The sequence below is a fragment of the Setaria viridis genome, chromosome 2 (assembly GCF_005286985.2).
Source record: "Setaria viridis chromosome 2, Setaria_viridis_v4.0, whole genome shotgun sequence".
NCBI classification, from domain to species: Eukaryota; Viridiplantae; Streptophyta; class Magnoliopsida; order Poales; family Poaceae; genus Setaria; species Setaria viridis.
This window is the reverse complement of record NC_048264.2, coordinates 16,278,299-16,303,329: the sequence shown is the minus strand read 5'-3', so window position 1 is coordinate 16,303,329 and position 25,031 is coordinate 16,278,299. Positions and strand designations below refer to the sequence as shown.

Below are 25,031 nucleotides of genomic sequence, written 5' to 3'. Positions count from 1 at the left end.
TTCACGCAAAATATGCGCGTGCGCAGTGCGTGGGATTCAAACCCACGACCTCAAGCCTCGAGCGTAGCTTCCTTGCCATCCCACCTACACAGCACATCTGACTATATAAGGGATGCAATAGTTTTGTATTAACTCGTGGGGACCTTTTTATCCTGAATGGAAACACCAACCAGGATAAAAGACCCCATTTTATCCCAGTTGGTATTACAAACCGTGATAAAAGGGTTCGATGGATTTTGAGGGATTTAGTCCTGTTTTTAGCCATCTGTGGGGACCCTTTTATCCCAATTGGTATTACAAACCGGGATAAAAGGCTTGACACTTTTATCCCGGTTGGTGTTACCAACTGGGATAAAAGGGGGGTCTTTTTATCCCGTTGGTGTTTCAAACCGGGATAAAAGGCCTCTCAGGGCCTAGCCATTGCAACCGGGATAAAAGGTCCCGGTTGGTGAGGCCCCCGCCAGCGATCGAGCTTTAGTCCCGGTTCGTGAACCTTTTGTCCCGGGTCAAGTTTAAATCGGGACAAAAGGGGACGCATGGAAGGTGAGTTCTCTACTAGTGATCCCTCGCATCCCCAAAGCAGAATATTTCACATTTGTAAAAATTAATTTTAAGACCAGATAATTATTCAAAAGAACAAAGGATAAGTTTCATGTTCTCTGCCTGTTCGATATCATGGTCCATAAAAATAACCGTATCATCCGGAGGATAGACAATCTGTTGTCAATTAAATTTGGTACTACCCACCATCCTCTTTGGCCCTTTCAATGATGATTGCCAACATATCCACTACGATATTAAAAAGTACTAGGGATAGACCCTTTTTAGTTTGAAAGTATGGTCCAACTTGTTCATTCACCTTTATCCCCATGTTCCCTCCTTGTACAAACGATTTAACCCACTCACACCACTTTAGTCAAAATCTTTCATTCTAAGAGTTTGTTGTAAAAAATCCCAATTCTAAGAAATTTTTCTTGCCCTCGAAAATCATTAAAGGTGTCTTCATGATTTCGGCGAAAGTAGCCATGTGGCCAGCATTTTACTTTCTATTGTGGAGGAAAATTTAACTTCAATCAACGTGCAAGCGTTTCTTGGTATTCACAAATATTGACGTACTCATATTTTTGGAATCAGAGAGTAGAATTATAGCAATTGGAAAGAGTGCTTGGATAATTGGATAGTGAATATATAAACACGTAGCACTAAAAGCCATCTCTCTGAAATTATATATACTAGTGGTTTCTAACTGTTGCACATTGCTTTTCTAGCTTCTCTCATCGCCATAGTGACTAAAACCGTTTGATGTGCAGCATGAAAATTCTTCTTGTTATATAATTGTTACTATGTTTAATTGTGGGCAGGTGGTTCTTGTTGGTTCAACATATGGTTGACATGCTTGGCTGTGTAACACCTGCGAGTGAAAGAGGATTGCAACTCAGATTTGAAAGTCAAAAGGCTCAGTTCATTCTTGGCAGTGCTAATAATTTGGTACATGGGTGTGAAGTCTGTTGTGAACAATACGGTCATACTTCTGTCTGTGGGAGGCGATACTTTGCTAACCGTAAGTTGTTAATGACCATTGTAAACAGTTTATTGTGTATCTTCTGTTATTTTTAGCTTGTACATCTGCAATGATTTGTACAATTTTTCTATGTAATGGGCTGTACCAAAAAGTGGTTTGGCCCGAGACAGCTTTGTATGTATTATGAATTTGGATTGGAATTCTATTATTTGTCACATGGGCTTGGACCACGTATATCTGGGCTTAAAATCTTTGTGAATAAATCATCAATGGAATTGCAAAAATGGGCTCGCTACAACAAATATTGGGATTTAAAGTGGAACTTTCTGTATATTGGGCCTAAAATGGGCTGTGTTAAACCTGTATTGGGCTAAAAATAGCCCAACAAAATTAGGCTCATAAAGCCTCTTACATGGGTTAGGCTTCAGTTTGCGATGAATCGAAATCGTCATAACACCACAGCTACGTCGGAGCCACGTTGGATTCTTGTCCAACATGACGCAAATTCTCAAATAGTTTTATGACGTTATGTGGGGTGAATTTTTATTCGTCATTATCTTAGTGATACATCGAAATAAGAAACATCACTGGTCGCGGTTTATGACGCTCGACTAATAACGAAGGATTTTCGTCACTCGAGCATCATAAATCATGATTTATAACGTAAAAATGCATTTATGATACTTTTGGTTCGTCATAGAACAACAGATTTCTTGTAGTGATCATGACGGGAGGGTGATGATGACATCGGGGCGCGTGAGCACGTACGGGTCGCGTGACCTCGCCCCGTAGGTCGTTCTGGGTGGTCTGAAGGTTGTAGCCTCAACCTTGAACCCCCTGGCTAAAGGCCGGCTCCCTCCACCGGGTCACGTCCCCACGTGGGGTGGTCACGGAGTCCACGTCCTGCATTTAATGCTCCCAGCACGACACTGGCTGCTCTTAGTCAAGGGACATGCGAGGTGTTGTGGGCCCCTTCCGGGGCCCTTCTCCGACCCGGCTAGTGTGGTGAGTCATGTTCTTTATCTCCCGAGGTCGGAGGTGGGCTGCAGCGTTAAGCCTCCAATAGCTTGTCGCTGTTGGGTCTTTGACCTTTTCATATGCAGTCATCTTAGATCCCTTTTCCGGACACCCGTCAAATAGATTTACTATCCTAAGGAAACATCTAATAATCACAAGTACGAAGGAATAAAACCGTATCGCTATGGCTTGTTCATATGGACGACACATAGTCGCGTCTCGCATCAGGTTTTTATCTGTGCTCCTCGTGAACAATTGATATCAAGTGGTCCACTTTCCACACTCACATGTTTGAATTCGTTGGAAATGTGCGACATGGCATGTGCTATTTAGCCTTGCTCCAGCACTGCTTCAGCACCAGTGTCCACGTGTTTGACTTGGTTTTGTTTTTTGTTCCCTAACACTCATAGTCACACCTTAGTCAATAAGGTGATTTTCCGAGAGCCCGGGTTGGAGATAGTTTTGATAAGATTCTGCATCTTGCGTATGGCTACGCCAGACTACTAGTTATCCTCGCTTTGTCTAGAGATTGTTGTCCCACTGAAATTAAGTTCGGGCCATGATCCTTATTGTCAACAACAATAATGTCTCGAATTTGTTTAGTAAACCTCTCCCAAAAGTCTATAGCCATATTATTGCTTCCTCTCATCTTCTACCAAAGAACAACAAATCAAGGTGGTTTTGTTGCGTTTCTTGATAGTCTCGTTCAATTCAACAGATTTGCTATATCCCAGGATTTGAATATTATCCGATCTTCAGTCTGCTAGTATTCTTCAACGCATGGCTCGTACCCGAGGTGTGCATGCATGTTGACGCCAGATGGTCACATCAGGTTTCGTCTCCGCTCCTCGGATTAACATCCTGTGGTCCACTTTTTACGCACACGTGTTTGCTTATTCGCTCCCTCCGGTCAAAATGACTGAATTTTGGGGTACGGTGTCGGTGTGTCCTTCTACGTTTCTTCCTGCACTGAGCACCACTCATAATCACTCCTAGCTGGTCTCAGGCGTGCGATGACAAATGGTAACCCTGCGATGACCTGCCCTCAGCTTTCGTATAAGAAGAGGTTGTCGTTCGATCCAAGCTCAAATATCGGACAGAGAGACACAGGTGAAAGGCAGCCATGATGTCGACGACGGCTTCGCTCCCCCTGGCTCGATTGCTCGGGCGGGCCGCGGAGACACGGCCGCAGCGTTTCCAGCCCGTACGCGCTCAACGACGTGGTAATCCGTCCCTCGCTAACCTGCTTCTATATATGCATGTTGTTAGTGATCTTTTAAAAGTAACACAATAAAAACGTATATGCATGCGCACCACACAACCTACCACTTACGAGCATCATCACATCTGGTTACCAATAGCAACATCATCTACCACTGAAAAAAAAATTTGTGTTGTTAATTTTTAAATAAATATAGAAAAACATGAGCAAGGAATGTAAGCTCATTTCGCATGTTGTTAATGATCTAATTATTAATTTTTCCAATAATGACCAACATAAGTCAATCTAGATTCGTGAAAAGTCATACTTTTTTAAAGTTTTTTTTATTACCAATATGTATAACTCCTGTGGATTGAAAAAGTAAGTTAAAGGTAAATCCCGTTATTACAAGCAACTAACCCCCACCTCACGAACCCCTCCCCACCACACACAAAAATTCCCTTAACATAAAGGACGTCGGGGCACTAAAAAATATTTTTAATTTAGAAATAATATGATTTTTAGACCATAAACATAAACTAATTAACTTGTATTTAATAAATAGCCTTTATAGGAACGTGGCCGCCACCTAGTTTTATGTATTCAGTCCTCCTTGCTTGTTCGGTTAGTCTCCTCCGTAAGAGGATGGAGGAAATTACCCCCTCTATCCCAAATTACTATTCGTTTTAGCTTTTCTAGATAGTTTTTACTTACATATCTAGACATACATACATACATCAAATGTTTTGTATCTAAAAACTAAAGTGAATAGTAATTTGGGACGGAGGTTTAACAATTTGCACTAGAATTATTTTCTATTTAGTGACTTAGGATATATAAGAATACTCAATTCTGCCATTACAATTAGCCAGGCACAAGTTGTGGAAGTAGTAGCACATTAAGATCGAACATAATGGCTCAGTTTGCAAACTTATATAGCATTGTTTTTATGCAAATAATTAACGAACATTTTGGTATTCTCAAAACAGTATGCGCCAAGGTTGTGTCTGGAGGCGTCGACATGGCTCTTGAACCTAAGGCAAGAACTTCAACCGACAATGTTTTGCCCCTTGATGATGGGCTACTCTTGGCCAGAAACTTGAGCAGTCTGGTAATAATCATTATCGCTCCTTCCCGTTACAGAACACGAGAGAGGTAGAGAATAGGATCCGGCAGGAGCTCCTGGACCCCAAGCAGCTGCCATCGTCCTACGACACGGCTTGGCTTGGAAACAAGTTCGTCAGTTCAGGTGCGCCTTTTTGGAAACTCGTTGATAACGCAACTAGTTTTCGCCTAATGTCAATATTTATTTTTGCAGCACTGGACATAAATTCACAACTTTGCCTGGTTGACACCCTTGAAAATATGGGAATATCATCTCATTTTTCTTGTGAAATAAACAGCATATTAGACATGGCGTACAGGTAATATAATCAGTATATCTTTTAGTCTTTGCTCCATGTCATTATCCGTTCCCTCATTTGTCCTCACTAGATTCAGGGGATTGCAGGTCCTTGCTGCAAAATGATGGCAACATAACAATGGACATGGAGACATGTGCAATGGCATTCCGCTTGCTACGCATGCACGGATATGACATCTCCTCTGGTACCTGTAGACTAGAACATCCGAGCATTCGTTAGTTTATTTCTGAGATTTGGTCATGATGCTAATCAGCTACCTGAAACTTTTGGTACAGATGTATTGTCTCATTTTGCTGAAGAGTCTAGATTCCACGATTCAGTTGAAGCGCATCTGAATGATTCCAAGGCTTTGCTCGAATTGTACAGAGCTTCACTAGTACGTATCTTGGAAGATGAGGGGACTCTAGAAAAGATCGGTGCATGGTCGGGTAAACTACTGAAGCAGCAATTGTGTTCCAACAGACTGTCAAGATCAATATCGCCTAAAGAGGTAGTCACCACAAAAAAAAACAATCTTCTTTATTGGACCCCCATCGAACAAAACACAACGTTTTATGTTTTCAGGTGGAATATGCTCTTAAAACTCCATTTTACTCGGCCACCTTGGAACCACTACAGCACAAGATGAACATTGAACGTTTCAACACCAAGGGCATCCAGATGCAAAAATCATCATACTTGTGAGCTTCTTTCTTAACGAAATAAACTTTTGTTGTTTATCAGTAAAAGGGTGTAGTTTTCATTTTTCAAGCTCATTAAGAGTCGTAAATTGAATGTGAAATTATGAATCAGGGCATGTTATGCAACTGAAGATATTCTGGCATTAGCCACTGAAGACTTCCATGCCGCGCAATCTATTTACCAGCAACAACTCCACCACATTGAGACGTACGTTTCTATCGTCCTCCATGCTTCTAACATTCAGATAAAAAAAAGATGAATTCTTAGGTTCTAACTTGTTGGTGACAGATGGGCGAAGGAGTTTGGACTGGACAAGCTCAAGTACGCACGAGTTATGTCTTGGGATGTCTTTGTCTTTATGGCTTCCACCGTGTTTCCTCCTGAACAATACGACGCCAGCATTGCGTGGATCCAGAATTCTATCCTGACCGTAATAGCTGATGACTTCTTTGACGACGGAGGATCAATAGAGGAGCTAAAGAACTTCATCGATCTGATTGAGAGGTAGTACAATACACTGTTCTTAATTCGATTGATGCCTTGGATTCACTAAGCAGCGTCGTCATTGTCTCTTATGATGTTGTAGGTGGGACGCAGACGCCGGAATTGAGTTCTGCTCTGAGGATGTAGAGATCCTATTCCGGGCTGTCTACGACACCAACAACCAGATCGCAGCGAAAGGTGCGGTGGTGCAGAACCGCAGGGTTGTCGACCACATTGCTCAAGTTGTAAGGCTCCCTTCGGCTTCCGTATACGTATATATGTATATATGTGTGTATTTCAGTGCTATTACATTGATCAGTCACTGCCTGCTCTTGCAATTCATCTGTTTGTGCAGTGGCTTGCCTTGGTGAGGGCCTACATGGTCGAGGCAGATTGGGCGAGGACAAGACATGTGCCGACCATGGAAGAGTACATGGCGGTCGCGGAGGTGAGCATTGCGCTTGGCCCCGTTGTTGCGCCATCGATATACTTGGTTGGGCCAGAGATTTCAGAGGACATGGTGAGGGGTCCAGAGTACAAGGATCTGCTCAGGCACATGTCCATTACCATTCGCCTCCTGAACGACATCCGCACGCACAAGAAGGAGATGAGCGAGGGTTGCATCAACAGCATCCGCATGTGCGCCCTCCGTGACGGCCCCGAGGTATCTCCGGCGTCCATCGAAGCGGCGGAGAGGGAGATTCGGGGGGTCATCGCCGACTCGCGGAGGGAGCTGCTCAGGCTTGTGGTCAGCGAGGCAGGTGTTCTTCCTAGGCCGTGCAGAGACATCTTCTGGAACTCGCACAAGATAGCGCACCATTTCTACGCTGAGAGGGACGGCTTCAGCAGGCCCAAGAACCTGATCGCCGCGGTGAATGCGGTTGTGCATGAGCCATTGCGAGGAACGCCTTCATGAAGTCAACGTCACCCACTCTAGCTTTTGTAAGCATACCCTTAAAGAAAAAGGGGGGCAATGGACAAGGAGGCTAGTATGAACCAGGACATCTAGGCCACAAGTGGAGTCGTGGAGACCATTGTGTTAGGCCCGTCCTTGTTGGCTTTTGGAAATACGGTAATTCTAATCCTTGGAGGACAGCGTTATTCGAATTCATGTTCACTGCCTCTTTTCTTCTCTGTCCAAAGACCAAAGTGCCGCATGATTTTAGGAGCACACAACGTTCATGGAACACCCTGATTCTGATTGCCCATCTAAATTCTCAACGTTCTTTGTGGTTGCTCCATTCTGATTGAATTTAAATGTTTGTTGTGGTTTAAATTGGTACAGTTCAAAAGGATGCGCCTACCTGAGAATTGAATGTATCATAAAAAATAGTTTCACGATGATACAAAAGCTGCGCATACCATAGGAAGAATTCCAGGGACAAGATTGCTGCACACGGAATAGGTGGAGCCGCTAAAGCTGGGAATGCTTTGAAAGCTTCAGATTCTGATCGGTTGAACAGAGCCTTTCTGAACAAATCTTGACTATGCGAATTAAGAGCAGAGTGCCCAAAAATTAGACTTCCAAATAAATGGTTTTATAACTTTTCTAACAAAATATAGGGAGCTAAAAAGATCCTCTCCACCGACAGTTCACAAAAAAAATAGTTGCTAAAAACTTTAGATGCTAAATATAATTCATTTGTGGGGCCACTCTCCAACGGCAAAAGGACAATCAACTCCGGTTTTTCTGACAAAACATATATTCGTGCCGGAGAAGTAAATGAAACAAGCACCATTTTCATGGAGAGAAAAAGAAAAACGAGCCACGTTTTTGCGGGGAGGAAAAGGAATGACGTGCCACATCGCCTTTTATGAAAAAAGTGGCCGATTGAGAGTGCGGGGAGGGGGTGGAATTTTGGTTCCAAATAGCTCTAATATTCGATATCCTAAAAATTGGAAACGGGATTGGACTATTGCCGGAGCGTTGTTTTTCACATTCAAATACTACCTCTATCCCACAAGGAGTGTATTTTTGTAATTTTTGGGACATATAATAGACATGGGAAATGGCATGGATTGCCCCGAATAAAATAATTAGTCAATAAAGTCTTGATGAACCATACCTTATAAAGGGAAAAAAGTCAAACAATTAAATGTGCATGGACCTTGGAAAGATAAAATGCATTTTTGAAAGGATATATCAATTAAATAGGCATGCACCTTGGTAAATTCAAAATTTAGGCAATTAAATATCCATACAACTAAATCTAGTTTGTCCAAAAGCTAAAATACATTCTTTTGTGGAAAATTTTTGAATCTGGTGCTCTCAGGCGGCGGTCAGAAGTTAGTGAGTGAGTGAGTGAGCCAGAGAGAAAAGAGTGGATGGGAAAGAAGTATGGGGCCACATGGCAGAATGAGGAGGGGAAAGATGGAATGCTGCGGGCTGGGTTCTCGGCACGACACGTCTGAATAACCACCTTGAAAACCACTCTAAACAGTTTCAGAATTATTTGTCTGAGGTTAAAAGGTTAGGCCAGTTTGAAGTGTCATATGATTTCGTGTGTTGTTCGCTTTAGCTTATAAGCTGGTTGAAAAGTTGAAACGGCTAATTTGTTGTGAGAGAAAAATACTGTTTGGTGACTGATAAGCTGACTGAATAAGCTGAAGCGAACAGGCTCTAAATCTCATGTTACATCAGCAAAATTGTTGACTTGGCATATTAATTACGACGAGAGAGGAGTAGGGAGTTTCATCCCATAAAACTCATCTATACTAAGTCCCATGAACCCAATGAAATTTGTATTGAGCATGTTATAATTTCATGACACACATATTTGATCATAACACAATTCATAAATTAAATAATTCAGGTTATTTATGCAACTGTGCAATAAAACCAGGGCACTTTCGGTAACAGTGAAATCCTGCACGAGACTACTAGCCTCGAGTGTAATAATTTTCAGATTTCTCAAGGTAGCAGAGTCCACTTTACTCTTCATTTAATGGGGGTGTGACGAGTGTCTGCCGGTGTTCATCGTCCAACAGCTGGTAGCCGTCGCTTCGCTTTCGCGTCGCCGCACAGACCGCGAGTACAACAGGTCCCATCCCCAACCCGAGGAGGCAAGGCGCAAGAACTCAGGTGAGGAGAGAGCAGAGCAGAGCACGATTGCCCGAGGAGCAATGGCGCCGAAGCGGGGGCGGGCGAGGAAGGGAGACCGGCGGATAGACGCCGCCATCGACCACTTCGCCCCCATGGGGTACACGGCGCGCCAAGTCCGCACCGCCGTCAATGCCCTCCTCAAGGTACGGATGTGCCTACCGGCACTAGCTAGTGGCTACCTCTCTCCTCGCCTGCGATTCTCTTCTATTTGATCTCGGCATGTGGATGACGGTTAATTTCTAGGAGTACCTGGGCGCTGCTGCGTGGCCCTTCCTCGAGGATTCCTCCTACCTCGTCGTCCAGGAAAAGCTCCTGGAGATGGAGGACGAGGAGAAGAAGGCGCCGCCGACGCTGGAGCAGGAGATCCAGGAGGAGGAGCAGCCGGAGCAGGAACAGCCTCAGGTGTGTCGATATATGTTATTAGGAGATAGCTAGACTAGAGACGGAGAAATCTACAGAGCAAATTATTCCCCCTTTCTCTCGGAATTGTTTATTCATCCACGAGGGGACGATTTATCTGTCCTTTGTCAACCTAGGTTGAACATGGCTGCTCATACTACGAAAAGTCGTCTGGTCCAGTTTCCATGGTTAGGCCATTGAAAGGTCTCTTATTCTCACATTTACCTCACTGCCAGTGTGACATTGTACTACATTTGACAATTTGTGGATGTAGAGATTCGATGCTACAAAGATAATACCAACATTAACACTGGCACAATGCATCAAAACCTCGATGCATAATTGTGGTCTCAGTTGCCATCCAATGGAAGAAGCATACTTATGCTGTGAAATTCTTAAATGATCTTGATGGATTTTACAGCAACAAGAATCTGCAGTGGATGAGGTCCGACCACAAAGTAACAGGTCAATTTTAGAAGGGCACAGTGCGGTCCCAGCTGGGATTGAGCTATCAGATGAGGAAGTGGAAGATCCTATGCTCATTGAACCACATGCTATAAGGAGTGGTGGTGAAACAAGGCGTCCTTGTCATGGATGGCTAACTGAGTCAGAAGATGAGGAAGAACAAACTAGTGAGCAACATGAGTTGCATCTTCCAGAATCCAGGAGGAGGCTCGATTTGCAAAAGAAAGTGGCTTGAGTAGATGGATGTGAAACCCCATCAACAGGTAATGCTTCCAAACTTTGATTTTCCTTACTTTATTTGTCTGCAATTAACTTTGGGGTTTTCAAATATGGGTGTTCAGGTTGTCAGTAGTAACACATCTATTCAGAAAATAGGACTAAAGTGAGGTTTGAGGGATGCAACTAGGCCTAGGTTGAAGAAAACTGGAACCTGGTGGATCCTGATGTGCAGGCCTGGCCAGTTCTCATTCTGCACCCTGGTTCATTCAGTCTGGTACCCAGTTCACTGTCGTTAGATTCTTCAGATTGTAGCTGGCAAGTGTTTGGATAATTTTATCGGACTTTTGCTTTTGTGCTTTATTAAAAAATATGTTTGCCACAGTATTTGGAATGTTGCTATCAAGGATTGTAATGTTTTGCATTGAACTAGGAGTAACCTTAAAAAAAAAGCTTAGCTGCAATGGAATTAGGTACAAAGTCTTCAGTTTACAACCTTATGTACTGCATGAGGTTGGATACTCTATGTGGTGCAGGCCAGAACAGTGAAGAGGTTGGGTTATCTGTTGCAGATGGACGGATAACTTGATATGGTGCCCATAATGTAGACAATCCATATGTTTTTGGTTTAGGCTAATCCTTAGGATCTAAAGCATTATTATGAACTACCTTATGAGTATTTGCTGCTTAATCTAACCTCTAATTGTCTGTTCCCTGATTTTGACAGAAAGGCTGATACCAAGCTGTGATGCTCTGCAACTTGGGTTAGGTAGCGTGAAAATTAACTTCCATTAGTATTTGTACATAGCAGTAAGTATGATGTAGAGCAAACAACCTAAAAGTGGTGCTCTTTGGGTCTTTTGCTTCAAGAATATGCAAGGGGACCATGTGATGCTACCTCGTTTAAGTGTTAACTTCATATACTGCAGTAATGTTTAATTTAGGTGTTGGTAAATTAGAATGTTAGGAAAATGTCAGAATCAATCAAGTGTTTTGGGGATATTGGTGTTGACTTGAGTACTGATATTCTGAACCTGCTAACTGAAGGGAAGTTTTTCCTTTCATTTGGCACAAGTTAAAAAAGCTTTGAACCCGGGTCTCTCGGGTGAGAGCCGAGTATCCTAACCAGCTAACCAGCTAGACTACAAAGGATACTACACTGCTTTGGTTATGAATCCCTTGTGAACGAATGAAGCCGTGACGCAAATTGAACAAAAGCATTTTGGATTGTAACATGCACTAGTGCAAACGTTAAGGAAACTCAGGTAAATTATTTTATTTCAAACTTTGTCATTAACAAAGCTTCAAAATGTTGTTGCTGGGTGGTAAATCGTGACCAATTCAGCGCTGCTCCATGCAGAAGACACAAATATTAGCATAAAGGATGCTATTGCTAGAGTGTTCACGTTCTTGAGTGAAAGAATGCCTACTTAAAATTCAAATTGCGATATATATAGACTCCGTACATCCAAAAAAAGATATATATATATATATATATATAGACTCCGTAGAGTGTTCCCATGATTTCACTTGGATCTCTTGCATATAACAATACAGATGAGACAAGGCAAACATTGCTTGTTTAACGCTTTCAAAAATATGGAAGGTGTCTCCACCAAAACTAAAAAAACCAAAGGTTCTTCCAACGTTATGATGCATTTTTGCACATATGGCATACAAAAAGTTATCTGTTAGATGGATCATGAAAATATGTTGACATGCATGCGTTGCCACACACAAAACTGAATCTATTCTTGCTTAAATTTCAGAGACTGCCACATACAGAACTGCTGCTATTCTTGCTGAAATTTCAGAGACATTTCTCAAGGAACATGAACATGTTAACACTTGATCAGCAATCAGTACTGCACACTAGAAAGGGTGGATTCATATAGGGGAACAAGTTTCTGTATTACATCACAATACTCCTAGTAAACCAAACCAATGTCACTTGATTTTTTCTCATCTTTAGTATCGACAAACAAAAAGAAGAGGGGAAAAAGGACCACCACTCAAGCACAAAAAACATTTAACTTTCATCACCCTTCACGCAAATCTATAGCACAACAGCACCAGAAAGACTTTACAAGGCGCCTTCCTTCGGCAGAATTCTTTATGAAGACGAACATCGACTATTGACATCTCACCGTCAGTGAAGGCTGAAACATTAAGTATTGTGCTCAGTATTTGCATGAAAGAATGCCCATTCACTCTGCTCACACTCACCCACTCACTAATTCTTTTTTCTAGTTCACATCTCACTTTATACGCACAGGGAATTTACATCCAAAGACGAGTCACCCTATCAACACATACTTGTCGATCCCGTGGCCAAGTAAAAACAAGCACGAAGGAGATCTCATGGAGTCTTAGCTGCATTGTTACCTTGTGCAGGTAGTTAGCTGTGTAGGTTTGCATACTGTGTCAGTTCATGTCGAGACAAAAAGAAACGTCCGTTTCACATCACTCTATGGGGTTTAGGAGGAAGAAGTTGAGGTCTGGGCCTAGTCCTCGTGATGGTTTCATCGCTGTGCCGGATCATCTCAGACAGTTTCCAGGGCTTCTGCCACTTCCATTTGAACTGCAGAAGCCACTGGTGATGGCTCCTTTTCCATCTCCATAGTTTTCCTGATTGCCCTGCTATTGAAACTTTCTTCCCCACAGACAACTGTGCTATAGGAACCATCTGCATTCAAAATTGTCAGTGAAGATATTAGATAGATAAGATACAGCGATGATGATCACAGGCAATGAGATATTGGATAGAACCTTAAGTTGCTCTTTGTTGAATGCAGCAATCCCTTTGCTGGGGCTATTTACAATTCCAGCAGAGTACTTGAGCTGCTTCTGTGCAGGAACGGCAACAGGGGACAGTGGTGTGCTGGGGTCATCAGCAGAGTGCTTTGCAGTGCCATTTCCACTTCTCTGTAAATAGTGAAATTATCTTAGTAACTTGGATGCCAAATGTTCAGTGTTGGTTCTGTATTGTATTGTAAGGATTAAGGTGAGTCAGTGTTATATTAGTGTGCCCATCTGTTGTTTCCTAGAACGGGCAATGATTTTTCACCTAAATAGTGATTCCAAGTTGACATTGGTTGAAGCAAATTATAAGCAGAGTTTCTTTCACGTATGCTGCTGAGAGAAATCACACCGGAGGTGTAGTGGCCATTGGAGCTGTCTGCTCTCTTTGCTTTAGCTGCTTCTCCATTTCCCTTCTCCGCGATTCACTATGTCGAAGAATGCCCACAAGCTCTGTCATTCTCTCCTTCATCTCCAGTTCTTTCTCCCTTACTTGGCATCTGAAAAAACATTTGAATAATTAAGAGGATTATCACTAACTGTTTCAAGGCAAAACATATGACAAGGACTTGACAGGAAATATTCAAAGTACTTTCAAGGAATAACTAAAGTAGCATTTCTAAGGTCTAGTTTTGCTAATAGAATAATCCGGACATGAGAGTGATGTTGTTATAAACTTATACTATCAAACACAAACACGAGAAAATGTCCCCAATTTTACTGTTAACTTTTAGAAAAAGGAATTGTTTCCTACCTCTGCGACTTCTATTGTTAGTGTGGTATTAGATTCTTAGAAAAAAACATCAGGTATTGGTTTTACATATTTTTCATTTTTTTATGGGAAGATTATTTTAGTTCCAGGCTTTACTGATTGAGAACTTCTGAAGGATCTGATATCATAATATTAAATGAAGAAACCAAAAGAACAAAAAGGTAACCTTGCATCGGCAGCAACATTAAAGATGTACTGCAATAAACTCTTTGCCTCCCCCATTGACCGCAGTTGATTCCATCGACTACGCCCAGAGAAGGCACGCTCTCGCTCTTCAGCTTCTGAGAGTTGAGAAGCCATTGCGACAAGAGTATTCGAAGAGATTGTCACCATGCTCTCAAGTGATGCTATCCTAGCTTGTCTTGCATTTGGTGACAAGGTATTTGGCCTGAGAAATAAAATTACAGTCAGATATACATTATTGTTTACATAAACTAATTGTTATTTTAGATAAAAATGCATATTAAATATGTTCAAATCATATTAGAGGACTGGATTGAGCATCTAGATATGTGTAAGGGTGTGTTATTTTCCTTATGCAAATCAAGTACAAGCAAAGGATACCTAATATTGAACAAAAAGGGAGATAGCAAATACCTAGAATTTCCATTCTTCCCTCTCTGGGGGCTAGATGCGCCAGCACGTATGTCTTCTTGTTTAAGAATTGCAAGTTCCTCACCAAGCTTAGCACGCCTTCAATGACCAAATTTTTTCTTATTACTTATTAAAAATAAATAGCCCTAAATGTTTTTATTTGACTGCAAAAAGTAGAGTTACATACAGTTGGCTTTGTTTTTCATATTCATTTCGGACTTCATGCACATGCACCATAACTTCAAGCTCTTGATCCAACCACTTTTGCAAAGATCTCTCACCCATCTGTGTTTATGTTAAGAAATAGCTTTAGCAAATAAATTGTAAGTAAACATAAGAACGTTAGGTATGAATAGAACTTACATTAGAGCCTGGAGAGGTACCATTGGTGCCAGCTATGTTTGGAGGAAAGAGAACAGTGGAAATGTTAGATTGGACGTATTTCAGTAGAGATATAAATATAAATATCACAATGCAGAGAAAGGTACCTGAATTGTCACGGGCAGAAGATTTCCTAGCTTCTAGTATCTCTTTCAGCCTTTTGGTAGCCATGGCAGCCTCTTCAGTCTTCCTTTGCAGAACCTACAAACAAAATTGTGGACTCTAGCAGTTAGAATAAAAACATGAAAATTTGATATAAGAAAGAAAAGTGTTTAGAAGGAGCTTTAGAATAAAAAAAGATGAAAATTGACATATTTAACAAATGGTTTTAGAAGGAAGCTATGTCAAAGAAACAAGTACTGTAGAAAGTAATGGTTCACTTTAACCCTTAAACTAGTCCTATCAATGGTCTGGTTAGAGTATTGCCTAAAATCTAATTAGTTTTTTGTCGTGACTTTATATGGTATTTCATTGAACAGTTTTTCATTTGCCATAGCTTTACTAGAGAAACTGACCAATTTCGTCCGCTGATTAAGCGCTTGAAGCTTGTGGCGTTCATACTCATTTCTCCGTCCCTCCTTGCGCAACTGTTTATAGAACAAATGGTGAGGATCATGCTTCTCAAAGTGACCTTGCTTAATCTTATATTTATTATTTTATAAAAAAGATAAGAAACTGTACAAATAAGGAAGACAGAAACAGGAGCTGTGCAAAGAGAAGAAGCCAGCTAGGAAGACTATCAAGCCAAGCCATAACTAAATTTCTAGAGATATCTCTCATTCTATGAGTCTGAAGGAGCACATTAAACCAGTGAGAAATAAATATGAGCATAGATCTCCAAGTACAAATGTTGACTGATTATACATTTTTGAATTATCATTTTGCATTTAACCTTACTGACTACAATTGATTGTTCATACCTGAAGAAGTTCCTTTTCACGGGTAGCTTTCCATTGCCTGAACTGTTCTGCTTCCTGTTTGATTTTGTGTTGTAGTTGTACCTGACAACATAAAACAATTGGAATAGTGTAAATGATTTATTATTATTATCACGTATGATGAAACAAGTGTTATAACAACATTATAGATGAGATGGGAAAAGGAAGGAACCTTTTGTGCCTTAATAAAATGAATTTCTTCTTGCAGTTTCTTAGCAGCTTCATCACTCTTTTGCTTTTCCTTCAAAAGCTGAACTTGGTTCTCCTGCTTTTTCTTAAGATCTAGAATCTGCAAGCCAATGTGTTTGTTGAGTAAGAAATCTCAAAGAAAGTAAAATTATTCAAATGCATTGTGAAATATTAGTCACCTGTGCTTCAAGGGATTTTAGTTTCTGCAGTTGGGCATCTCGCAGTTTATGGGTCTGACCATCAGCATTTAGGCTTTCAACTTCAGCCAACAATCTGTCCCTCTCTTGCTGAAATTGTTCAGATCTTTTTTGTAAGATCAAAAGTATTCATTTTCAAGGGCTAGGAACATACGACTCTCTGATGATCTCATATGGTAGATAAAATAATTTAACCAACCTGTACGGCTCTTTTCTCTTCTTCAAGCTCCATAAGTTTCTTCCCAAAGTGTTGCTTAAGTGCAACAGTATCGCATCCATACATTTTCATCTCAGACTGCAAATGTTTGATAAATTTGCGGTAAGTTTTTCATACCTTTTAACCCAACGCACATTGACTAGACATGTGCCATGCAGAAGTGAATAAATGTATCATCAAATAATGAATACTTTCTTTTGTATTAGTCATTTACTAGGCCAAACATGGTGACCAGGAAACATAATTGTCACTGATAGATGTTCAATACCTCCTTTTGCTCTAGCTGCCTGTTTAATTCATTCAGCTCTTTGCCCAAGCTATCCTGCAGCATTGTGTGTTCCCATTCTTTAGCTACCTCATCTTCAATATCTTTAGGGTTGCCTGCAGCCAGCAGGGAACATCAGTGAGATATTTCAGAAATCAAACAACTATGAAAAAAACATGTAATTGGGGTGTTCTTACTGATGTTTAGAGTCCCAGTGAAAAGAATGAAAAGAATCTGAAGACCATGATGAAGAAATTTTAAAGGTGCTAAGAGGTTACCTCTTACTGAGTCAGTCATAGGGACATCAAATGGATCTGTACTTTGCAGGCTTCTTTTGAGCCCTTCACTTTTTGTAAAGCCATTTGAAGTTTTCTGAAACAAAGATCAGAATTAGTTATGGTTTAGCTCTAGCAATTCTCATGTCATCGTTTCTCATTTTTGCTAAGCACGTGCAAGTCATGTGCTTTTCTTTAAATGTAAAATATCCAGAAGCGTCCACAAGGACTCAACATACTTGCATTTCCGGTTCACAAGGATCAGTTTGAGAACGGTTGCGAATATCATATAGTTCCCTGCAAAGATCTTCATTTGTTTGTTCAAGCCATGATATCCTTTCTCTGAGACCCTGAAAATTGAAGCCTTGTTATTCTGATTCTTAGTGCGAACAAATTCCTTCTACATCCAAGTTTGTCAAGGACATTTACCTGAACATCATCTGATCCAACTCCTCCACGAGCTGAAACAAGCTCTGCTTGCAAGTACTCAATCTGCTGGCGCATCCTTTTCATTTCATCTGCAACAGGATTTCTGTTGACCTGAAAATTCATCGTAAACAACACATCAGATATCAACTAAGAAGAGAAATTAGCATCCTGGATAAGCAAACAATCTAAGAACATGTCAGATATGTTTCTGATGAGACATTAAGTAATGAACTCACAATTGGTTTGTTCTGGATATTACGTGCCCTGTTAGCATATTTCAAAGTGTTTAATGTCTCTTCAGCATTAATGTCTGCTGGACTTATGCAAGCTGCAGGAGAAAAAGACAGATTCAAGTCAGGTCAGTATAACCCAAGCAAGGCATTTGTATGTCCTTTTTGCAGTTAAACCAATGAAACTGACGTTAGAATAAATCACTGATTATATGACTGTTAATTTGCAATGTCACTAAAAATCAGTATTGACAAATATATTTGTAGTAGTATGGAAGGATAATGTAGTAGTTTCTGACAAGATAAAATTACCTATCATTACAGTCTTGCTATTTCCACCTAGGGAATCCTGTGATAGACAAAGTAGATGATACAGGAGTAGTTAGTAATTTATTATATAAATACCAATAGCTTCCTATAGATGAGAATATGAAATGCTGAAAGATGAGTTGGCGTGACTATTTTGTAAACACTACTATGAAATGTTCAATGAAATCAGTAACATTTTTGCATAGTTGAGGAAAATCATACCTGCAAAAGACGAGTGAGTTTGCTGTCCCTGTAAGGAACATGAGCACCTTCTTTCCTCTTTTTCTCATCTCCAAGAGCACTTATGACGTTGCCAAGAGCAAGAAGTCCTCTGTTGATGTGAACACCTAATGACACGAGTCATAAATTGCCTTCAATTTGGAGCAGAAATAATTGTAGAATAAGAGTTTAGATAAACAAGAAACAAGCATACCTTCCTTGAACCGAAGGCCATCTGAACCAGTTCTCTTAGCCCGTTCTGATCCAGCAAGATCTACTAAATGAAGTTTGGCACAGAGATAGTCTTCATTCATTTCTTCAATGGGCATTCCATCTGCAGTCATGATGGGATCTGTTTTGCGCATCTGCTCCAATGTGATTGTGAAGATGGCATGGGAACGACTATTACATGGCGAAACCAGAGTATAAGGTTCATTGAAAACAAGTAAAATATAGTAACAGAATATCAAGGAATTTTCTATCAAGTGCTCAAGCAGAACAAATCATTACAAGCATATTAACACATGGAACATAGAGGTAAACATATAAAGCAAGAATTTATAATTTCTCCTGAACCAATTATGAGATTTGTAGCATTAATTATGCGCACAAAAGATAAAGACTGGTTAGGATGATGTAGCTAACCTTGACTGGTTGTTCATGTTGGTACTTCCAGTTGCGCGACTCAGGGAACCTTGCTCAAGGCATGCAGTCATTTCCTTCTGAGTACTGACATGCACTTCAGTCGATCCAGCTAGTGTTATGACTCCATTTGATGCCTCTCGAATCTGCACAGGGGGTTTCCCTGGCACAGACAATTTTGTGTGCCCATTGCCATTCTCAACTTTGCCCACAGTTGCAGCAGTAGGGTCAAGCAAATCCCTCACCTCTTCTTTCAAAATCTGTGGAAAACAGACGCAGAACAAAGTTTCACATATTGTATAAAAAACCTCCCAAAGTTTTGGATGAGACTCCTCTGCAGTGGTGACCTTTGACATAGGATCACTATCACGTGGTCAGTGACCCAATGTTTTATTTTATATATATATAATCTTACTAAAAAGGATTTCCACATTTCATTCATTTATATGGAACAATCGTTCTACCTCGATGAAGGAGACGCGTAATTGGAACTCCACTTGGTTTTTGAGGCTCTCAATCTTGTCGAACAGCGCAGCCATAGCTCGTGGGATGATCCCGATATGTGATCCCTCCTTGCAGGCAGTCCCCATGGTGTAGGTCTTCCCCGACCCAGTCTGTTGAGACAAAATAAAAGGGAAATAAAAAAACCGACATTAAAGCATCATGATTTCAAGGGTTGATTAGGATCCAAATCCCCTCTATCCAAACAGGGCGGGAGCTGAAATGATGAGCATTTTGGGGTTCCGGGAGCAGACACTCGACCCCATCATCATGGCGCAAACAGCTGGAGAAAAAGAAAGAAAGAAAAAAAAACCAGAGCAAGGAATTGGGTGTTCCATCGCAGCACCAGGCCACATGCTGTGCTGCTGGCTTTTGCCGTGTGCTAGGCCCCAACGTGATGGTCCAAGCTTCTCAGCTCTTTTGGCAGCATCAATGGCACATGGGATGCGAGCCAAAATGATTGAGGCAGGGCCGAGGGCGTGCGTGGTGGTAGAAGACGACGACGAAGTGACGAAGAAGAAGATCGATACCAACCTGGCCGTATGCGAGCACGGTGGCGTTGTAGCCCTGGAACAGGCCGTCCACCAGCGGCGCCACGCACTCGTCGAACATGGCCGCCGACGGCGTGCCGGTGCTGCCGTACACATGGTCGAAGGTGAAGGAGTGGCTGCCGATCTGGACCTGCACGATGGAAACGAAACAGAAGTTTCAGCGAAATGGTGGTCAAATCCAGTGTCTGTCTAATGATGGTGGGCATACTGTAGATAGAAACCCCAATTGGTTAAAGAAAACAACAAAGCCATGGAAGCCTACACATGTGATGCATATCATCACCATCATTGTGTATGGGAGGCAAGGAATGAAAGTTACTTTTCATCTTCACCCAAAAATGCCTCAGCCAAAAACCATCATTTACAAAGATCAAGGAGACAGATCATTGGTACGGTGAGGAACCCAAGAAAGAAAGGTACTCCAACAAGGCTGGCTGGCTGGCAGCTGGAAATGGAGAGCATCTAGAAAACCCAAAAAGAAGTATAAAATCTGATCCAGCAGATCTCAGGGTTAATCCTTCGACTTAGTGGAGGATCGGTAAACATTGCACCTTTTTATTTTAGAAAAAGATTAAATTTTGTTGAAAGAAAAAAAGGAAACAGGCAGTGGTGCTGGGGAAAGTGGAGAGTTGGATCAACAAGATTGGGCCAAAAAAAAAAGAAAGAAAAATAAAAATCCGGTGGTGATACATAACTGCGTGATGCTGACAGGGCTCCTGCCCAACCCAGATAAAGGAAAACAAGAACATCAGCAAGACTGGACACAAGTTCGCACCGAAAATGTGCAAGATTATTTGCCCCTGCCGACACTTTTTTTTTCTTCTTCCTAAACCGAATTAGTGAAATAAACCGAAGAGAAATAAAAGAAATTTCTGGGCATCTTTGTCAGAGCCAGGGAGACTGAAAGGGCACGCAACCTAGATTCCTCCTGAATTTCACAAGGTACTACTGAATTTCTTGGCTCTGTGTGGATTGCCTGACATAGATTGGGACATATTGATTTTTCCGAGAATGGGAGGAAGGTTTCGAGATGGTCAGTTCATCTCTGCTCTGCTCTGCTGTTCTTGACGAAACAGAGAGTCACTGGTACAAAATAAAATAGAATAATCATCCTCAAAATCTGCAGACAGCGTCAAACTGTCTCTGAAAATTGTACTAGAAAACAGGAAAAATACCAGGACAGCCAGATTTCTAAAAGTATTGTTTTGCAGGAGTCAATCCAGAGTCTGAATTGAGCCATGCATAGCAAATAGATAACACCAAGGCAGAGGGCCAAAAAAGAAAAACGCAAAAGAACACACAGGCAAGGCAATCCAGTCTGAATTGGGGTCATGCATACCAGATAAATAGGGAACACGCAGGCAAGAAAGCAGAATCCATCCATCCCTAGCAGCAAAGAAGCAACCAAGAATCTGCAGTCCAATCCGTACCTGCGGCTTGCCCGGCACGACGGCGACGCAGTCCTTACATCCCTGCAGCTTCTCGTCGCCGATGAGCGGCCGCACGTGGACCGCCACCCTGACGCAGCAATCCTCGCCGTGCTCCATGGTCATCGTGCCCACCGACGACCATACAACAACAGCAACAGCAGGCCACAAGCACTCGCTATTCTTTGTTGCCCCTCAATGCGAGAACAGGGGAGGGCAATAAGACTGCAGAGGAGAGAGGGAGAGATCGGAGAGGAGGGGTGAAGCAAGGATTAAAGGAGGAGGATGGCGAGTGGCGAGTAACAGCAGGCACTAGCACCACCGATGGATGGATGAATCGATCAATCTTCCTCCTCCGCCTGCCACGCCATCATGGTTCCTTGGGTTGCACTGCAATTCCCCTCCCCGTATCTCTCTATCAATCTCCCTTCGTGCAGTGCAGGGGAGATAGAGTTGGAGATGGGTAGATGGAGATGGGATTCAGGTGGAGATGTTGGTGGCCTGGCCAAGCAAACGGACGAGGAAAACTTGGCCGTCACTTCTGCAACCACTTCCACCACCACCAGCAGCAGCAGCAGCACAGGCAATTCCCTTCTTGCCGCCGATCCAACCGCAACCGCAATTCAGCTGAGCCGAGCCTACAAATGCTGCCGCTCCTCCTGCTTGGATCTTCTTGCCTGATTCGCCTCCCTGGCGGTGGTGTTCTTGGCACAGGGAGGAAGAGGGGGATCCTTGGGTGTTTGGTGGTGGGTGGAAATGGAGGAGGACAAGCAAAGGGAAGGAAGGGCTAAGGGGGGAGGGGGAGGGAGATGACTGATGAGTGTGTGCAGGTGAGGGCGTGGGGTGTGCCCCTGTCTCTTATTTTAGTATTTTATTTCCTTCGCCATTGTTTAATCCTACTCCTAATTCTCCTTTTCGGTGAAGGTGAGTGAGTGATTACTGCTTGCAGGTGCAGGCTGGAAGGGATTGTTGCTCGTCCGCTGCAACAAGGACGTGGCATCTTCTTGGTTGTTAGTGACCCGCACCCCACCCTGTAGCTACCAGCCCGAATTGACCGACCTTCTCTCTCCCTCGTCTTCCTCCGACCTGAGCTGGCCGTAATTTCTTAGTGTCTTAGTGTTTGCTGACCGTAATTTCTTAGTGTCTTAGTGTTTGTTTAGAATAAAGGAATTCAAAATAGAGAAATGAGAAAAAAAAATGTAGGAATATGATGGAGTGAAAATCGGAAACTACAGGATTTCCAAAATACAGGGATGTACAATTTAGGCTTTGGATTGCAGGAATTCGTAACACAGGAATAATAAACGTAGGCTAATAGAAATATTGATTAGATTGTGTTGATAAAATTAATACGACCGAACAGTCAAAGCTGCTACTTTTGTTACCACGCAGAAAAACAAATGATGTAATTTCCGCTGCCCCTCTTACACGTGGGGTCTACGGTTATTTTGCCATCTGCAAGCCAGAAGCCACCCATCGTACGTTCTCCACACACGCTCAGGCGACAGGCGCCACGACCTCAAAGGTCAGCGGAGCACAGTCGGAGGCCAGCAGCCCAGCATCAAGTGGCGAGCTCTCGACCTCTTCGAGCACGCTTGAAGCCGCTCTCCTCTACTTCGCCAACCAAAGCTCCACTCCCAAATCAAGAGAAATGGGTTTCTCTCTTCTTCTTTTTTTAGATTTGGAGTTATAGATCCCTGGAGTGGCTCAAAGGATTTGTTAAGCACTTGCTCAAGTTGAACCTGGATTCCATTTTTTGTCTTTTCCTTTATTTCCCTTTATTGCTCAAATGAAGCTTTCCTCCCGAAGGCTCAAGCTGTGTGTGGCGAGGAGGAAGAGCACACCAGGTAAGCTTGATTAGCATGTGAGTATGCGAGCGAGCGTTGCAGGAAAGTTTTCCCTAAGCTCGGAGCACATTTTTTCTTTCCTTCAAAAGTACAAGCTCAGCTCCCTTGCCGTTCCTCTGGAAAGTATATGTTCAATTCCTTCGTTCCAAACGTGTAGCTCGTCTTCCTTTCCTATGGAAATGTACAGTTTTCCTCTATTCCAAACAGGATCTTATCTTTTTACATGCAAGGTTTATTTTTTTTACCAGCGATTGCTTCGAAGATGTATTTTCTTCCAACATTAACATAAGTTATGGACACGTCTCTATGAATACAAGGAGTAATAGTAGGCGTCAGAAGAATAATTAGCACTTATTAGCTGCCTAATCTAATTGCCCAGGAGGTGTATATTGATAGCTCTCCAATCTTTTTACATTCCTTTTGGCTTCAACTATTTTTCCCTCATTGCTAGGATTTTCGCAAAAAAAAAGGATTTTCTTTAAAAACCTGTTGTTGCTCTCGATTCAGTGCCTGTCAGTGAGACAGAGACAGGAGCCAGAACTGGCACCAGCTGGTTGTAAATTGTAATGGACAAGGGCAGCATGTAGCTTGGCATAACAACAGTGGGACAAGACAAGCCACGTACACCAAAAGTTTGGGCGCAAACAAATCCTCCAAACATGTGTACAGTCAGTCATGCACTCATACTGTAACGTTGCTCGCCTGGTTGCAACAAACAGAGCGCGCATGCGTGCGTGTTTTGTCCAACAGACCCATACTATTTGCATGCATTTCCAGACATGATTCAGTTTTTGGAAATGGCATGCATGATTGACTCCGTGAGTTACGTGGTAAACTTTAGTAGTGTTACATCGGATGTTCGAATGCTAATTAGAAGTACTAAACATAAACTAATTATAAAACTAATTGCAGAATCCCTGTGCTAATTCGCGAGACGAATCTATTAAGCCTAATTAATCCATCATTAGTAAATGGTTACTGTAGCACCCACATTGTCAAATTATGGACTAATTAGGCTTAATAGATTCGTCTCGCGAATTAGACTCCATCTGTGCAATTAGTTTAGTAATTAATCTATGTTTAATACTCCTAATTAGCATCTAAATATTTGATGTGACATGTGCTAAATTTTAGCGATGGGTATCCAAACGGAGCTTGGGGGTGTTTGGATCTTTAGTCCGGACTAAAATTCATGTCACATCGAATATTTGGAGGCTAATTAGGAGGACTAAATATGAGCTAATTATAAAACTAATTACACAGATGGAGGCTAATTCCCGAGATGAATCTATTAAGCTGAATTAGTCCATCATTAGCACATGTTTACTGTAGCACCATATTGTCAAATCATGGACTAATTAGGCTTAATAGATTCGTCTCGCAAATTAGCCTCCATCTGTGCAATTGGTTTTGTAATTAGTTTATATTTAATACTCCTAATTAGTATCTAAACATTCGATGTGATATGAATTTTAGGAGCTACTAAATAACCAGATCTTATTTATATATATACATCACAAATATAAAGTATATTGATTTGGTTGATCCGGAGAGGCACATTTGGTTTCCGGATTTATTTGTCCTTTCAGTATAAATGCAAGCTATTTCCCATTCACAAAATAAAATAATCATTGTATTTAATTTGCCATCAATGTAGTCAACAGGTTTGGCAAGTTTTTTTTCTGACTGAATTGACACAAGGTATAGTATTATCTCTCAGAATTATTTACATTTCTTT

The 25,031-nt window shown here is 41.8% G+C and overlaps 3 protein-coding genes and 1 long non-coding RNA gene across 10 annotated transcripts; 3 read left to right on the top strand and 1 right to left on the bottom strand.

Moving 5' to 3' along the window:
- The first annotated feature begins 3,604 nt into the window (after window positions 1-3,604).
- LOC117842731 (stemar-13-ene synthase) lies at window positions 3,605-7,569 on the top strand. The gene is made up of 11 exons (XM_034723234.1): window positions 3,605-3,762; window positions 4,730-4,779; window positions 4,884-4,989; window positions 5,059-5,164; window positions 5,251-5,348; window positions 5,440-5,654; window positions 5,729-5,844; window positions 5,957-6,052; window positions 6,134-6,349; window positions 6,432-6,573; window positions 6,684-7,569. Exons 1-11 carry the CDS (start codon window positions 3,663-3,665, stop codon window positions 7,242-7,244), a joined length of 1,806 nt encoding a protein of 601 aa, XP_034579125.1. The 5' UTR covers window positions 3,605-3,662; the 3' UTR covers window positions 7,245-7,569.
- A 1,678-nt stretch (window positions 7,570-9,247) lies between these two features.
- LOC117846108 (uncharacterized) lies at window positions 9,248-11,511 on the top strand. 5 transcript variants are annotated; one of them, XM_034727224.2, is made up of 4 exons: window positions 9,248-9,574; window positions 9,675-9,833; window positions 9,968-10,034; window positions 10,252-10,414. In XM_034727224.2, exons 1-4 carry the CDS (start codon window positions 9,452-9,454, stop codon window positions 10,272-10,274), a joined length of 372 nt encoding a protein of 123 aa, XP_034583115.1. In that variant the 5' UTR covers window positions 9,248-9,451; the 3' UTR covers window positions 10,275-10,414. The 5 variants fall into 5 exon arrangements, with proteins under 5 accessions (XP_034583115.1, XP_034583113.1, XP_072148242.1 ...); XM_034727222.2 differs by having other exon boundaries at window positions 9,251-9,574; window positions 9,968-10,018; window positions 10,105-10,395; XM_072292141.1 differs by lacking the exon at window positions 9,968-10,034 and adding an exon at window positions 11,243-11,511 and having other exon boundaries at window positions 9,258-9,574; window positions 10,252-10,558.
- An 866-nt stretch (window positions 11,512-12,377) lies between these two features.
- On the bottom strand, window positions 12,378-22,256 carry LOC117846107 (kinesin-like protein KIN-4A). 3 transcript variants are annotated; one of them, XR_004638223.2, is made up of 26 exons: window positions 21,450-22,256; window positions 20,003-20,149; window positions 19,432-19,581; window positions 18,971-19,227; window positions 18,540-18,727; window positions 18,329-18,453; window positions 18,110-18,146; window positions 17,804-17,895; window positions 17,568-17,678; window positions 17,378-17,488; window positions 17,142-17,235; window positions 16,867-16,979; window positions 16,581-16,676; window positions 16,364-16,471; window positions 16,168-16,284; window positions 15,978-16,058; window positions 15,573-15,644; window positions 15,165-15,258; window positions 15,040-15,071; window positions 14,864-14,961; window positions 14,680-14,775; window positions 14,249-14,470; window positions 13,663-13,810; window positions 13,281-13,436; window positions 12,897-13,197; window positions 12,378-12,670 (listed from the first exon to the last, which is right to left on the bottom strand). XR_004638223.2 is itself a non-coding variant. In XM_034727215.2 (25 exons), exons 1-25 carry the CDS (start codon window positions 21,570-21,572, stop codon window positions 12,970-12,972), a joined length of 3,096 nt encoding a protein of 1,031 aa, XP_034583106.1. In that variant the 5' UTR covers window positions 21,573-22,256; the 3' UTR covers window positions 12,378-12,969. The 3 variants fall into 3 exon arrangements, 2 of the variants coding, with proteins under 2 accessions (XP_034583106.1, XP_034583107.1); XM_034727215.2 differs by having other exon boundaries at window positions 12,378-13,197; XM_034727216.2 differs by lacking the exon at window positions 21,450-22,256 and adding an exon at window positions 20,282-20,459 and having other exon boundaries at window positions 12,378-13,197.
- Window positions 22,141-23,537, top strand: LOC117846109 (uncharacterized). The gene is made up of 2 exons (XR_004638224.2): window positions 22,141-22,276; window positions 22,371-23,537. It is a non-coding gene; the product is annotated as an uncharacterized lncRNA (long non-coding RNA).
- The last annotated feature ends 1,494 nt before the right edge of the window (window positions 23,538-25,031 follow it).

Bases quoted from the DNA above. Each gene is read 5' to 3' on its own strand.
- LOC117842731 (XM_034723234.1), top strand. From the start codon at position 3,663: ATGATGTCGACGACGGCTTCGCTCCCCCTGGCTCGATTGCTCGGGCGG. The intron at 6,350-6,431 runs GTAGTACAATAC...ATGATGTTGTAG, and splicing joins TTCATCGATCTGATTGAGAG to GTGGGACGCAGACGCCGGAA. The intron at 6,574-6,683 runs GTAAGGCTCCCT...CTGTTTGTGCAG, and splicing joins TCGACCACATTGCTCAAGTT to TGGCTTGCCTTGGTGAGGGC.
- LOC117846108 (XM_072292141.1), top strand. From the start codon at position 9,452: ATGGCGCCGAAGCGGGGGCGGGCGAGGAAGGGAGACCGGCGGATAGAC. The intron at 9,575-9,674 runs GTACGGATGTGC...GTTAATTTCTAG, and splicing joins CCGTCAATGCCCTCCTCAAG to GAGTACCTGGGCGCTGCTGC. The intron at 9,834-10,251 runs GTGTGTCGATAT...TGGATTTTACAG, and splicing joins CGGAGCAGGAACAGCCTCAG to CAACAAGAATCTGCAGTGGA.
- LOC117846107 (XM_034727215.2), bottom strand. From the start codon at position 21,572: ATGACCATGGAGCACGGCGAGGATTGCTGCGTCAGGGTGGCGGTCCAC. The intron at 19,228-19,431 runs GTAGAACGATTG...TGTTTTCCACAG, and splicing joins TACGCGTCTCCTTCATCGAG to ATTTTGAAAGAAGAGGTGAG. The intron at 18,147-18,328 runs GTATGATTTTCC...TGTCTATCACAG, and splicing joins AACTCACTCGTCTTTTGCAG to GATTCCCTAGGTGGAAATAG.